Source organism: Papaver somniferum, unplaced genomic scaffold, assembly GCF_003573695.1.
Source record: "Papaver somniferum cultivar HN1 unplaced genomic scaffold, ASM357369v1 unplaced-scaffold_131, whole genome shotgun sequence".
Lineage (NCBI taxonomy): Eukaryota > Viridiplantae > Streptophyta > Magnoliopsida > Ranunculales > Papaveraceae > Papaver > Papaver somniferum.
Window position 1 is genome coordinate 1,452,891 of NW_020622270.1, and position 14,008 is coordinate 1,466,898.

Here is a 14,008-nt window from a genome sequence, read left to right on the forward strand (position 1 = left end):
TTTTTTTTTTGTTGATGAAGTACATCGAGTCATCATCACCAGAAAACTCGAAAACCAAATCAAAGAAGCAAAATCAAAAATTAAATAAAACCCATATATATGTAGAGTTTCTCCATTATAGCAAACTGACCACACGAAACAATTTTTTTTTTCCAGGAACCCTAGATTAAGAAATTAAACACACTAATCATCTTCACCTAAAATGAAATGGTTTTCTTATCTCGATCGAGATTTTGACTGAATATTTAGTTGTTACTGGAGCTTTTCAGACTGGGAGAGAATGAGAACTTAAATGTTCTTCAGACTGAGATGCAGAAGTCGCCGCTAGTGAAAGAAGAAGGGTAAGTGAAGAGTGATTAAGATGAAGGGAGGCAAGTGTGTATGAGTTCAGGGTTAACTCGACGGCGTAGATTTAATCTTAAAATCTTATCTACGACTGCAGTTAACACACGTAAATACACTTACAAAATCTAGGTGTTACCAGGCACACACTCGGGCGCACACGTGAAGTTCTGGTGTTGCCTGGCACACAAGAAGTCAGAACATGTGGAATGCTCAGCAGTTGCAAATTTGGCATCTGCTTCATGCTGTTGCGAATATCTGAGCAATTGCTAATTCGCAACTGCATAAGAGTTGTTGCGAATTTTTGTTGCTAATCCTGGAAAATGGTGTAGTGTTAACTCGCTTATATCTTTCTCGAAATATTTGTTGGAAAGATTTTTTGATTCAGCTACATTCATCATTGTTCTTCACATTATGTCAAAAGATGATCATTTGAAAATTTCCTTGAAACATCTTACATGATTTGTGTGAGACAGTCATTTGATGTAGACTTCAGAATATATGTTTTGTACTGATTATTCGATCACTTGAAAATTACTTATAAGCTAATAGTTTATGTAAGACAGCTATTATCGTCTTCTAAGGATGTTTCAATGATTAAAATGGGAGTTTAGAACAATTAACCATTGTCTGGATGTAGCACAATATGCATACCAGTATGCAAACTGTTGTAATATGATTCAGGTCCGGGAACCAAGTACGCATACCAGTATGCGAATGATTTTAACTGTTATAGTCCAGGAACCAAGTTTGCATACCCGTTTGCGAACGGTTTCACCTGAGTTAGGTCCGGGGCGACAGTATGCGAACCCGTTCGTGAACTGTCGGACATGACCAAAGTCTGAAACTTAAGTTTGCGTACCCGTTTTCAAACTTAGGAGGTTAAGTTCTAAAATCGGTTAATTATGATTACATACTCATGAACAAATACATTTATATATTAAGGAATGCAATCTTTGCAAACCATGGCTAAATGTTCATGAATTGATTCTTTGAATCAAATCCGATTTTACTTCAATTTTGTCTTGTATACTTCTATGAGAATTGAACAATTCTATGAATAACACAATTAGATTCATTTGGGTATCATTTCATCTAGAAGTGTTAGATGAATGTGGTTGATATAAAAGTGTTCATATGGCTAACTTCAGTTAACTATTGTTGAGCCAACTCAATATACACGTTTAGGTATCGTTACCCATATCTAAATAAATGTATTTTCCATTTGTGTGTAACAAGCTAAGACCATCTAACGGTGGAGACATATTTCTTTGGTTTTAAGCAAACTTAGTTTTAATCTTAAATAAAGTTTTCATCTAACGGTGAATATTGATTTCTTTGTTAGTAAGCTAACTTAGAATCCAAACCCTGATTTGAAAGACTATATAAGGGAGAACTCTAGCAACTGGAAAACCTGATCCCTACACCTCCTGTGTGATACTAATTGCGACTAGAGTCGATTCTCCTTTAACCTAGGTTTTTTGTAAAACCATTATAAGTTAACGACTTAAATACTTCATTGGGATTCTGAATCCAGACCCAACTATTTTTTCTGTAGTTGCGTGTTCAGATTTCACTTGTTATATGTATTGAGCACTATCTTTGATAAGATTGGATCGATATTTATCTCCGATAGGTAAGATATAAAAAGTAATCATAAACATCTTCGTCTCATCGTTTGTGGTTCCACAATAACTTTTTCTACTACCATAAAGTTATGTTATTGTGAGGCGATTGATATCTCAGAGTTGTTCTTCGGGAATATAAGTCCGGTATATCAATTGGTTCCTGTTCACCTTGATTTATCAAAAGACGGAACAAAACTTCATAGGTATTTCTGTGGGTGACAAATTTATCTATAAGAATAGACTTTTCTGTGGGAGGCAGATTTGTTTATAAAGTATTCGACTTTGGGTTGTAGAAACTCTTAGTTGTGGGTGAGATCAACTGAGGGAATCAAGTGCGTAGAGTCCTGCTAGGATTTAGAGACGTAAAGAACGCGACTGTACCTTAATCAATGTGGGACCTGGTTAGGGCTCAACTACATTCCAGTCTGAAGTTATCTTGTAGTAGGCTAGGTTCTGTAGCGACTTAATACAATATGGTGTTCAAATATGGACTAGGTCCGGTATTTTTCTGCATTTGCGATTTCCTTCGTAACAAAAATTCTGGTGTCTGTGTTATTTCTCTTCCGCATTATATTTTTTTATATAATTGAAATATCACAAGTTCTGCGTAGTTCAATCAATTGGTAAATCCAACCTTTGGTTGTTGATTGAAATTGATTGACACTTGGATACTAGTCTTTGGTACCATCCAAGTCGTTTCTCATAATAATCAGGCTCACGGATTAATATCTGTTCGATTTTGCTGATTACATAGAGAAACAAAGATATAACTCTTTCATATCATTCTTGATAGAGCTCGCTGTATTAGATGGTGCTCTCGGAATTATATTGGAGTCAGTCCATACATATTGTCGAACGAAATATTGGGTATGGTTGTTGAACCCACGCTTTTTCAATGTAAAAGTCTATATATCTATAAGACTTAGTCTCTTTAGAAGATAAAATATAATAGACTTCTGAGTGATAGATAAGTTTTAGTCTCCACATACCTTTTGTTGATGAAAATCCTCTAAGATCTTCAGTAAATCTTCTTCTTCAATTGGTGAACACCGCGAAGTCTAAATCTCAACTACACACTTCTATCCTAATCCGAGACATAGCTATAAATAGACTAGAAATCAAGTATATAGTTTTGATAAACTAAACTTGACAAACAAGCTTGACATAGCAACACTTCCGAGTTCGATCGAGCAGTGTTTAACAACCATGTTTTATGAATTACCCTACTACAGATTCGAAGTTCATCATCGTCTTCATCAAATATGATTGAAGTACGTTGGTATTTTCCAAGCATAAATTCACAATAAGGCAAGCCAATCACGATCCTGATTGGTTCTCACGTTATTGAACAAACCTATCCATATTACAATGTAGAGGCCAGTGAAGATCAATTGAAACGGTAGCTTAACAATTTGTATTGGTTAAATCAACAAAAGCTTGCACATATAGACAATTTGGAAATGGAAGACGCGTGAATCCTAATGATCGTGATCACTTCGTGAGTACTTCTAGGAGTAATGCATCATGGCACGTGGGTGACGCTACACAAGTGCCGAATACAGAAAACCAAACATTGCCTTTTCCCTAATATCGAATAATTCAACGAGATCCGGGACACCTTTCAACATCAATCTCGTCCTAGAACCCAAATAAAGTTTATTATCATGTCGCGTCACCAGAAGCAACCTTTTCAACATTTGTATGAACTTCAGGTTTACAACCACCCTATTATTCCTTCTCAAATTACATAGGAGATATAAGTAGATTCTCAAATTTCTTGGCAAGTGCGAGTATTTTGGATCCTGGAGAATGAAATCAAGGTGGAGAAGGAAATGATGATCGACATTAGAAGAGTTCTAAATTTTATTTATACAACTAATGAAATTATAATTTTAATTAATGAAAAATAGTGCTTTCTGTTGAAATCAAATTCCATATGTGTAAATGAAGCATTGCAGTTACTTCTAGTTAGAAACTGCCACTTAATTTTTTAACTCAATTAACCAATGGAAAAACTTGTAATTGACCATCTTTTTTTGCGGTGTACTTGTTGAAACAACCTCTGAAAAGAAAGGGTTGAACATGTTCAATTTTTTAAGGATTTTGAAACAATCTTGGAAATGGAAAACCATATTTTTCCATCTTTGCTATTCATCTAAAGATCTCCTGACTATCTCAGCATCAATTTCACCCCTGAGTCCAAATTGATTGTCTCACTTACTCTTTTTTCTTAATTGTATGAAGAAGATTTTGTATGTCGCATATAGCACGACGACTCGGGGTTAAGAGTATCACTGCAGAACTTCTCGTAAATACAGGCCCAAAATTCACACCCGAATAGTATGCTTCATTAATCTGAGTTTGTAACAACACATAGTTTCTACAAGTAGCTAAATCCTCTTCTCGAGTATACTGAACTCGTTGAATTAACAAGGGTCGGGACATATTTATACAAGTTATAGTGACTGAAGAAAAATAAATTGGTGTGAATTAGGATTTGAAATGAGTTGAATTTATAAGGAAAATAATCAAAGTCGTTGGATAATGAAAATCCGATGTAGCCATTGGTGGACAGAAAAGAGGCGCGCGGATTACACTGAGACGCCAACATGTTTACTTATAGCACGTGGATGAAGGAAGGCTGCTGACGGCTGCTGGTGATCTGCACGGTGTATGAAGAGACGCGCGGCTCCTCAAGGACCACTATGGGAAAACCATTAAATTTGTGATTTGCCCTGATCTTTTCATCTTTTGTTGAGTCCATAGTGAGATCAAAATGAAAAAAATCCTTGATTTGTTAAATCCATAGGAACTTCCCTAAGGCATTCTATCTTCTTCCTTTATCACATACACACCCAGCGGTCGCCTATTCCCTTAGATCTTTGTACCTTTATCACACAACACCATTTGCCTCAAGAATAATAAACATTTATTATAATTAAATTGAAGATTCATTTGTACCTTTGTTGTCTCAAACATTCACTTTGTTGGAAGTTCATATATGTCAATCTTTTAGCTCAAATATTATATATTTCACTATCAATTGTACATATTGTACCATGATGAATTTCATACACACAATGCACATAATGTCTTCAATAACATCTGCTCAAGTCACAAGAATTCCCATCAGCAAGCCTAAAGCATAAAAAAACAACAATACATATAAGATCAGTGCAACATCATTCAGCAAGAAAACATATTGAATAATGCCGATTTTTACAGCCTGATAGAATTCAGGTCCAAGGTAGTACCTTGAAAAGCAATTTAGTGGAAATGGGTGCCTAACAAATCTATCTTCATATGCTATTTCTAAGAGAGGCATGTTGGAAGTGATTTGGCCGTGTGTTTCCATAAATTTAATTGTACTATCCTCACCACCTGTGAACATAAACATTTTGATAAACACAAGAGTAATAGATGAAGCTTCGATTAGAATCTAACGACAGTTGACAAAAATGCTTCAATATGTAATAGGGATGATTTCATGTGTATAATGATCGTCTAAAGAAACAGAAGAAATTTCTAACAAGAATCATTAATTATTCAAACTGCATCGACACAGGTTTCATACTATCGTATAAAACTTATCACGGACTCAGAGATACAAAAAACAGATTGACACTCCTATCTGAAGCCAATTTAGAGTTACAAACAACTTGATACTAATAGACATGAGGGTTGTGAAATGCTGACTCTAGTTATTCCAATCGGCATTCCTAAGCTTAGCACTCCAACTACAACAACTGAAGTCGCAAACAAATGCACATTTCAACTTGACGACGAAACAATGGCTTTATACAACAAACAAATGCAGTAAATATGCCTGTACCAGTAGAAATGCAGAAGAAAAATGAAATCCCCATTCGATCTACTCAATTTCCTGTACCAGCCACTATTACATCAATTAGTAAGGTTGCATACATTACTTCACAATGACAAAAGCTATCAGAATGAGTGTTGCAGCCATGTGGGCTGAAACATGAACAAATCCACCAGCAGTCCCTTGTCGGCCTCCTCAACCTGGAATCACGAACATGTGTTAAAGCCACTTTTAATAACAAATTACTAGTTGGTGCATAACAAGTCAAGGAAACAAGTTTTAACTCTAAAATATTGCCTGCTTCATTAAAAGAAACAACCTTCACATGAACAGAATCTGTACAAAACTAGTCACTCAAGCAGTACATACTACCATTATGCCTCGCAATAAAAGGACCAACTGATCCTTGTAAAATGACCGTACAGTTCTTTATGCAATTTACTCTAGTAAGCCACTTTTTTATTCTTATCAAAAACTTGTAACTATGAAAATCTAACAAGTAAAGTTGAAACAGACCTTAATTAAAGGATATCACTCCATTCTGCAGCTTGACATTCATACGTTCTACTCAACCATCTGTCTCAGCTCAAGCCACCACCACCAACTCTCTAATATCAGCTTTTTGTTCTCACTCATTGGTATACCAACATAGCCTGCATCTTCTCAGCCGCATCAAACCAACAGTACCAATGTCATTTCCTTGACGCAGCACTAGTATCCATGTCACGACCATACAAACTCATTCAAACTCATCAGCGACATAACTCAGACATACCTTGTTCATTCTCCATATTGTTGTTCAAGGAAACAAAACAAAAACATCAGAAATCAAATAGCATGTAATAACAGAACTATATTCATTGTTCGAAATCAAAGCACCTCTTCTGGATCCACGAGTTCCGAGAATACACTGTAAGTGTCTTTCCTGCATAAAAAATAGAAAGAAAACCATTAACAAACACTTAAAGATCCTATACATAATTAAGTGGGAAAATTAAAGACAAAAGTAAGATGGAATCTTCATGCATCACATAAGATACCACCAATTCCTTCTCCTATAACTCCAGATCAACTCCATTATCTTCACATCCCTTTAAACCTAACTGTGTACTGAAATCGGGTAAAACCCAATCTCCTTAACCTATTAGAACTTCCATTCATACTTCAATCACCTCTAGTGATCTACAAAATCAACACCAGCAAGGCTCTAATTCTTCTATGTTTTCATCAGAACTTCTCCTCCACTACTGATGTCATCTTCTCATCTTGATTTCTCGGCATCACAACAAACTTATCTACGATGGCATCATAATATCTCCTTTTCTCTCTTCTTCAAAATTGAACCAGAACAGAACCCTAGTTCCTGGCTTTCAATTTCTATCCAATACCCAGCTGATTCATCCACCTTGCTATAGATATCAAACTCGAATCGAACCCAATCTTCCCGACGACGACCATTAGGTTCTGAGTTTACGGATTCTGCAGATAGAAAAAAATCTCTGGGGCTTTGAAAGAAAATAGGGAAAAGGATTTGGAGGTTTATGATGTTGATGATAATGATGGTGGTGGTAGCAGAAAGGAGAAGAACGAACTTCAAAATTAGGGTTTCATCATGGTTTCACAGGGGGAGCGAGAAAGAGGAGAGGTAGAGAAAGAATGAAGTGATCGATAATAATAATGTAACAGAGATAAGATAACCGAGTCAGACTTTCCAGTATCTGAAATTAGCAACAGTAGTCTTTTGCACGCGGACAAACGGGTTTAGTTGCGAATCACAACTGAATCAAACAGTTGCGAGTTTGGTAACAGTTCTGAACTGTTGCCAAATTTTTGCAACTGAAACTAGCAACAGCAAATTCGCAACAGATGATAAGCTGTTGCTAATCTGAGTTACTAATCCTAGAATTTGGTGTAGTGTTCCCATCTTATTCGCGATTTTGTCGTACCGAATGAGATTCGGGCGTACTAATTCGTTAGATTAAACTCCTACAGTCGGCCCAATTTGTTTAAGTGTCTACTGGGCCTACACTTACCACGTTCATTCCCGCTTCAAATGTCCACTGGGCCTACACGATTCGTGATTTTGCCGTACCAAATGAGATTCGGGCACTCGCGATACTAATTCGTTAGATTAAACTCGTACTTTCGGCCCAATTTGTTTAAGTATCTGCTTGGCCTGCACCTGTTGGTTGATATAATAAACATGATCTCAGACTCAGACATAAAGATTGGACCCATATATTGCAATTTAATGCATTCTTCTATGATCTCAGACGGTTTAAATTACATAACAATAATTAGTTTTGCCATCATGATCCTTAGCTGTATATTCCGGTTTTCAGTATCCTTCGCTCATTGTTGATCAACTTCCACAACAGTTGAATTATGTGAAATCATGGTTACGCCCCCTAACTTGTGCATATTAAATTTTCTTTAAGTACTCTTTACAATTTCTGTCTCTTCAAAGTCTCATCACCTATGATTAAGTCATATGGAGATGAAGAATTATCCACTTATCCAATATGCGAGATAAGCAAGTCATTCTCCTCCTGTACTTGATCTATTTTTTTTTTTAGTGATGAAAAGAATAATTTGTTTCAGTTTCGAGAAGCTGATTTCACCAATTCCTCAGCGCAGTTATTCGCAAACTACAGTGATTTGTTTTTTTTTTATAGGAACCAACAAGGTTTTTTTTTTCTTGTGCAACGAGCTAATCATTCGCATTAAAAATGATAAAAAGTAAAAAACAATATGAGAGATAATGTTTCTTGCATCGGAGAAGATAAAATTTGCATTTATATAGAGAGAAATTAAAAAAATCCATGAACATTTACCTTTTCCAATACAAGAAAACATTATCTCTCATATTTTTTTTATTATTTTTCATCATTTCCAATACCAATAACACAAAATTGGTCAAAAAGACCAAAACAAAAAATTTCTGGGTGAAATAGATTGTTAGCTTTAGATACTGTTTATATAGCCAAAAAACAGAAAAATACTGTTCATTTAGCCAAAATGGATATTTGACCCAGAATATTTTTTATTTATTAACCTGAAGAGACAAACATGTTCTTATCTTCTACAAATCTTTACTGCGTTGGGTTAGTAAAGGTTGGAAAAAAAAAACAGAGTACTCTACAATTTCAGAAAAAAAACAGAGTACTCTGTTTCATGAGTTAATATATTAAACAGAGTACTCTGTTTCAGGGTAATTAAAAAAAAATTCTACATAACAGATCCTACTCAGAGCTTTATCATTTTACACAACAACTACCACAACACAACCTACTCAGAGCTTCTACGTACGCATAATTACAACCATTTCAGTTGACAATCGAGTCCAAATGATGTCATCACCAGTCCACCTACTTCCACGGTAACCATTGCTTCATGAATAACAACAACACCAACTTCTAATTGAACTCGATCTCTGCAAAAAAGAAAATATGAAGTTACATAAAACAGAGTAATCTCAGCAAAAACAGAGTAATCGTAGCAATATAAAACAGAGTAACATAAAACAGGGCAATCTCATAAAACTGATAATCTCATAGAACATAGTAATCATGAAGCAATGGTTATTGTAAAACAGAGTAGTCTCATAAAGCAAAATTGGTTCCGCAGGTTAGAGATGGAAGTGAAAGATATGGAGTTGGCTTGCAGAGATGCTGTAATGTGCAGCTTTAGTTGGTGATGTGACGTTGTTGCTGCTTGATTGCAATCGCTGAAATGCTGGAGCTCTATATTGCAGTTCAGTTGCATGCATGGATAACTGCCAAGGATTGAATCCAACGGCCTGGGTTGTGCCGAACATGCAACTATCATATGTATGTTTAGGAATTAAATGAACTGGAGAGTGGTAAGGCAAGTTGGTGTGCAGTGAGTTTGAGTTGCAGTTGCTGTAATGGGAACTGATGCCATGAGTTCAATGTCTTTGAAAAGATAGTGCTACTAGTTGATGCTGGGAAGCTAGAATGAGGCTCAAACGAGGTGCTGGTAGATGTATGAGCAGAGAATGAGATGCAGTTGAGATGGAGCTGAAATAGCAGGCATAGGCATGCAGATGCAGGTTGAGCTGAAACGGAATATAATGGAGCAACAGAGAATGAAGTATGAGCTGCGTAGAAGTATGTTGGCCTGAGATTTTCAAATGGGTACAGGTTGATGGGATCGCAGGTGGATTCCGCAAGATAATAAGGATAACAGTAGTTCAAAACCATAAAACAAAAACAAGCTGAGGATAACAGTAGTTCAAAAAATGACAGTAAGTAGCCATATATCTCAACAGACAAACAACCCAGCAAACAAGAACCCTAGTATTGGATAAAAGGGGCCAGTTTACCATTACATGAGCTCAAACACTCAACAGATAGTGCTCCATAACAACAATAAGCAATACAAACATACATAAACCAGTTTGAACATGATGAAACCAGCTCAACCCAATCTAAAACAGGATGAAATCATTTTCATCCTGGTTTCAACATGGGGGAACCTAACTCAACCCAATCTAAAACTGGATGAAACCAGTTTCATCTAAGATTAAACATGGGTGAAACCAAATTCAATCCACTGTTGAATTAGATGAAACTGGTTTCATCCAAGTTCAAACATGGATGAAAACAAAATTTTATTCAATCTAAGAAAGGATGAAATTGGTTTCCTCCTATTTTAAGCTTGTACGGAAACCAATTTCAATTTAACTCAATTTAAAACGGGATGAAACCAGTTTCATCCTAGTGTGAATGTGGATGGAACCAAATTCAGTTTCATCCTAATCATTAGAATGAAACCCAGTTTAGTATAGGATGAAACCCAGTTTCATCCTTGTTTACAATGAGTGATACGTAATTCAAAAATCATAGATTCATCCTACCTATAGATGAAACCGGTTTCATCCTAGTTTAAAATGGGTGAAAGAAAATTCAAACCAACTTAATATAGGATGAAAAACAGTTGCATGGTAGTTTAAAAATGGGTGAAACCAAATTCAACCCAATTTAGTATAGGATGAATTTACAATGAGTGATACCTAATTCAAAAATCATAGATTCATCCTACCTATAGATGAAACCGGTTTCATCCTAGTTTAAAATGGGTGAAAGCAAATTCAACCCAATTTAGTATAGGATGAAAACCAGTTGCATGGTAGTTTAAAATGGGTGAAACCAAATTCAACCCAATTTAGTATAGGATAAAACCCATTTTCGCCATGTATGTTCAACTAAATCTAGCACAAGATAAAACCAGTTTCATCTAATTAAGATGAACGAATTTGAAATCAAAACACAATTAAGGTCAAGAAACTTACCAATTTGAGCATAGTCTTCATCCTTAGCAATTGGAAAAAAACAGAGTACTCTGCAATCTCAACAAAAAACAGAATAACACCCTAATTTAGGAAATTGCAGAGTACCAATTTCTTATCTTCTGAAATCGAATTAACATAAAACCCTAATTTCAGAAATTTAATCAAATTACGAAAACCCATTTTGATGGTGGTGTTGCTGGTATCTATGATGGTGTTGTTGGATTAAGTTGATGATGTCGATGGTGGTGTTGGTGATTTGTGGAGGATATGGAGATGGTAGAGGTGCATGATGATGTTACCGTTTTTGATATTGGAGACGGTGTAGAAAGAAGACGAAGATGATGATACTTGTTTGTTTGGTAATGGAGCTGATGGAAAACGAGAAAGATGAGGTGCAGAAGTGATGGAATACGAGAGCTTTCTCTGGCTTTTTTTAGATCTCGTTATGTTTCAGGAAACGGAGAAGACGAGAACAAGATATTCCTTTGACGGTTTCAAAAGGGTAGTAACGTAAACTCCTCATTTTAAAGATTCCTCTGTCCATTTGACCCAGGCTGAATCCTAACTGTCCATATGGCCCAGAAAATGTGCACTTTTGGCTATATAGCCCATTTTCTGTACCAATAATTGGCTCTTATCTTGTGCATGAATGCAAAAGATAACAAAACCCAACCAATAATGAGGGGAGGAACCTGCACACCTATTTTACACTTCAGCGATGATGCACATAGTCGGGCTCACAATTCCAGACACTAGAGACTAGTTAATGAGGTTCAAGTACCACATGGCTTGGTGATCACTGATCATGATAGAAACATGAATGGCTAGAAAAGACTAATGGCATAGCATTAAGAGGGGAAAGCATGGCCCTACACTGAAACTTAAATCAACATTGTCACGAGTCGAGACCAGGAAACGTGTTTTATCACCATGGTTGGAGCAAAGTTGACAATCATGTGTGCGTGAGATCTCATCGTATCTAGATCGGAATTAATAAGTTTTTCCTATTTACAAGGAGCCATTATGAATGATATTTACGAGAAACTTCACATGCTAGTTTGGACTTTGGACACTAGAGTCTGAAATTTGTAGATCTAGCATTAATGTTTGCACGCAATTCAAAATATCTAATTTATTTTCGCGAAAAATAGTTTCCACGAAAGATCTGCATACATTTTTCTTAAAAAAAATCAGTTGGATCTACTCTTGGTAAAAAAATCTCAGTTGGATCTGCTTTTAATCTAAATATGGATATTATATATATATATATATGAAACCTAAACACAATAGAAACCGAAGGAGAAAAAAGATTCGGCCTCTAAGGCTCTAACCAAACCAGTCAATCCAAATTATGGCTATTACGAGGATATTTTCTGGTTCTTTTCTTGTTCTTTTCCTCCTGGCAATCACCCGTATCTCTGGTAAGTTTTAATGTACTCTGTGAAGTCATGTACTCTGCTCTCCTTTCTGTTCTTTTGGAGCAAATAATGCATATTTCCTTTTACTATATGTTGGTTGGTTTCCTACAGTTGTGGAAATGACAGCGGTAATCCAGAGGAGTACTGTTGTCGAAAGCATGTCGCTGGAAGGAAAAGAAGCATGTAACCCTAACGACTTGTACACAGACGTTCTCTGGGCTCCAACATCTGATTGCACCGTTTATTGTACAAACTGGTGTAGAGATGCATGTGTTTCCAAGTTCGGTAGCACAATGGTCAATAATAAATGCACGGTAGCTAACAACAGTGTGCATTGCGACTGTTGCTGCAAAAACAATTTGCCACCACCACCCCCTCCATCACCACCTCCACCATCACCGTCGCCACCCCCTCCATCACCACCTCCACCACCCCCTCCATCGCCACCTCCACCATCACCGTCGCCACCCCCTCCATCACCACCTCCACCATCACCGTCACCGCCCCCTCCGTCGCCACCCCCTCCTTCACCACCTCCACCATCACCATCACCACCACCTCCATGTCCATCCCCAGAACCATGCTCTAGCTGCGGATGTTGCAACACGGACATCAATATTCAGATCTCTGTAAAACAAGGCGGCAATGTCAAACTATGAACACCGTCATCATCGTCTGTTGCTGATCATAGCCTCTGATATCCATTACTATGTCTGCACTGTGTACTTGATCAGAATACTACTGGTCACACGTTTATCTCTTTGCTAGCTAGCTACAACAATAAGATGAAGAAAAGTATCAATTAGACTCTAAATATGTAGCAACTACAGTATTAAGTAATTTTAGTTAATTTGGAGTTTGAAACTCTGAAAAAATTAATCTAGTCTAAGAACTCGAATCTCTTGGGGTTCGTATCTAGCTACTAAATTGGTAACATGAGTTGGTGAGAAGTTCATGAACTTGAGGAAATAACTTTTCACCGCACCTGTTGTACCACTTAAGAAAATCATTTACATTTCCAAACATAAAAGGAAAAAGTTAATCGACATCCCATTTCTGTTATCCATAACCAGAGATGTGGGTAAGATTCTGAATTACAAGAGGGGGACGTATTTGGAACCACTTAAAAGTTTCAAACGGAAAAAGGCATGCGTATTCCAAATAATTTTACACCGCAGTCTTCATCTTTCATGATTTATTAAACAGCACAACAACCCATTAAGCAGAGCTTTCTTCTCGGCTGAATGAATCAGTTGGCAAGTAACCCCTTCCATACCCTGGCCTCTACTTCCATGGCGTACCTCTCATAAATATTCCGCGCACGTACACCGTCCATCAGTTGGTGGGGATATTGTTGGGAGTGTTCATATGATAAATCTATAAATCTATTATCTGTCAGTGCATGTAATATATGCCACATGTCTTGGACCTATTTATATTCAGTATACTTGCTCAGTGTAAACATATAGAGGTTTTGGTAGTT

At 36.6% G+C, this 14,008-nt stretch overlaps 1 protein-coding gene across 1 annotated transcript; it reads left to right on the plus strand.

Moving 5' to 3' along the window:
• Positions 1–12,375: 12,375 nt before the first annotated feature.
• On the plus strand, positions 12,376–13,404 carry LOC113332273 (putative bifunctional UDP-N-acetylglucosamine transferase and deubiquitinase ALG13). The gene is made up of 2 exons (XM_026578842.1): positions 12,376–12,528; positions 12,637–13,404. The coding sequence occupies exons 1-2, from the start codon at positions 12,459–12,461 to the stop codon at positions 13,182–13,184; spliced, it is 618 nt and encodes a 205-aa protein (XP_026434627.1). The 5' UTR covers positions 12,376–12,458; the 3' UTR covers positions 13,185–13,404.
• The last annotated feature ends 604 nt before the right edge of the window (positions 13,405–14,008 follow it).

Bases quoted from the DNA above. Each gene is read 5' to 3' on its own strand.
- LOC113332273 (XM_026578842.1), top strand. From the start codon at position 12,459: ATGGCTATTACGAGGATATTTTCTGGTTCTTTTCTTGTTCTTTTCCTC. The intron at 12,529-12,636 runs GTAAGTTTTAAT...GGTTTCCTACAG, and splicing joins GGCAATCACCCGTATCTCTG to TTGTGGAAATGACAGCGGTA.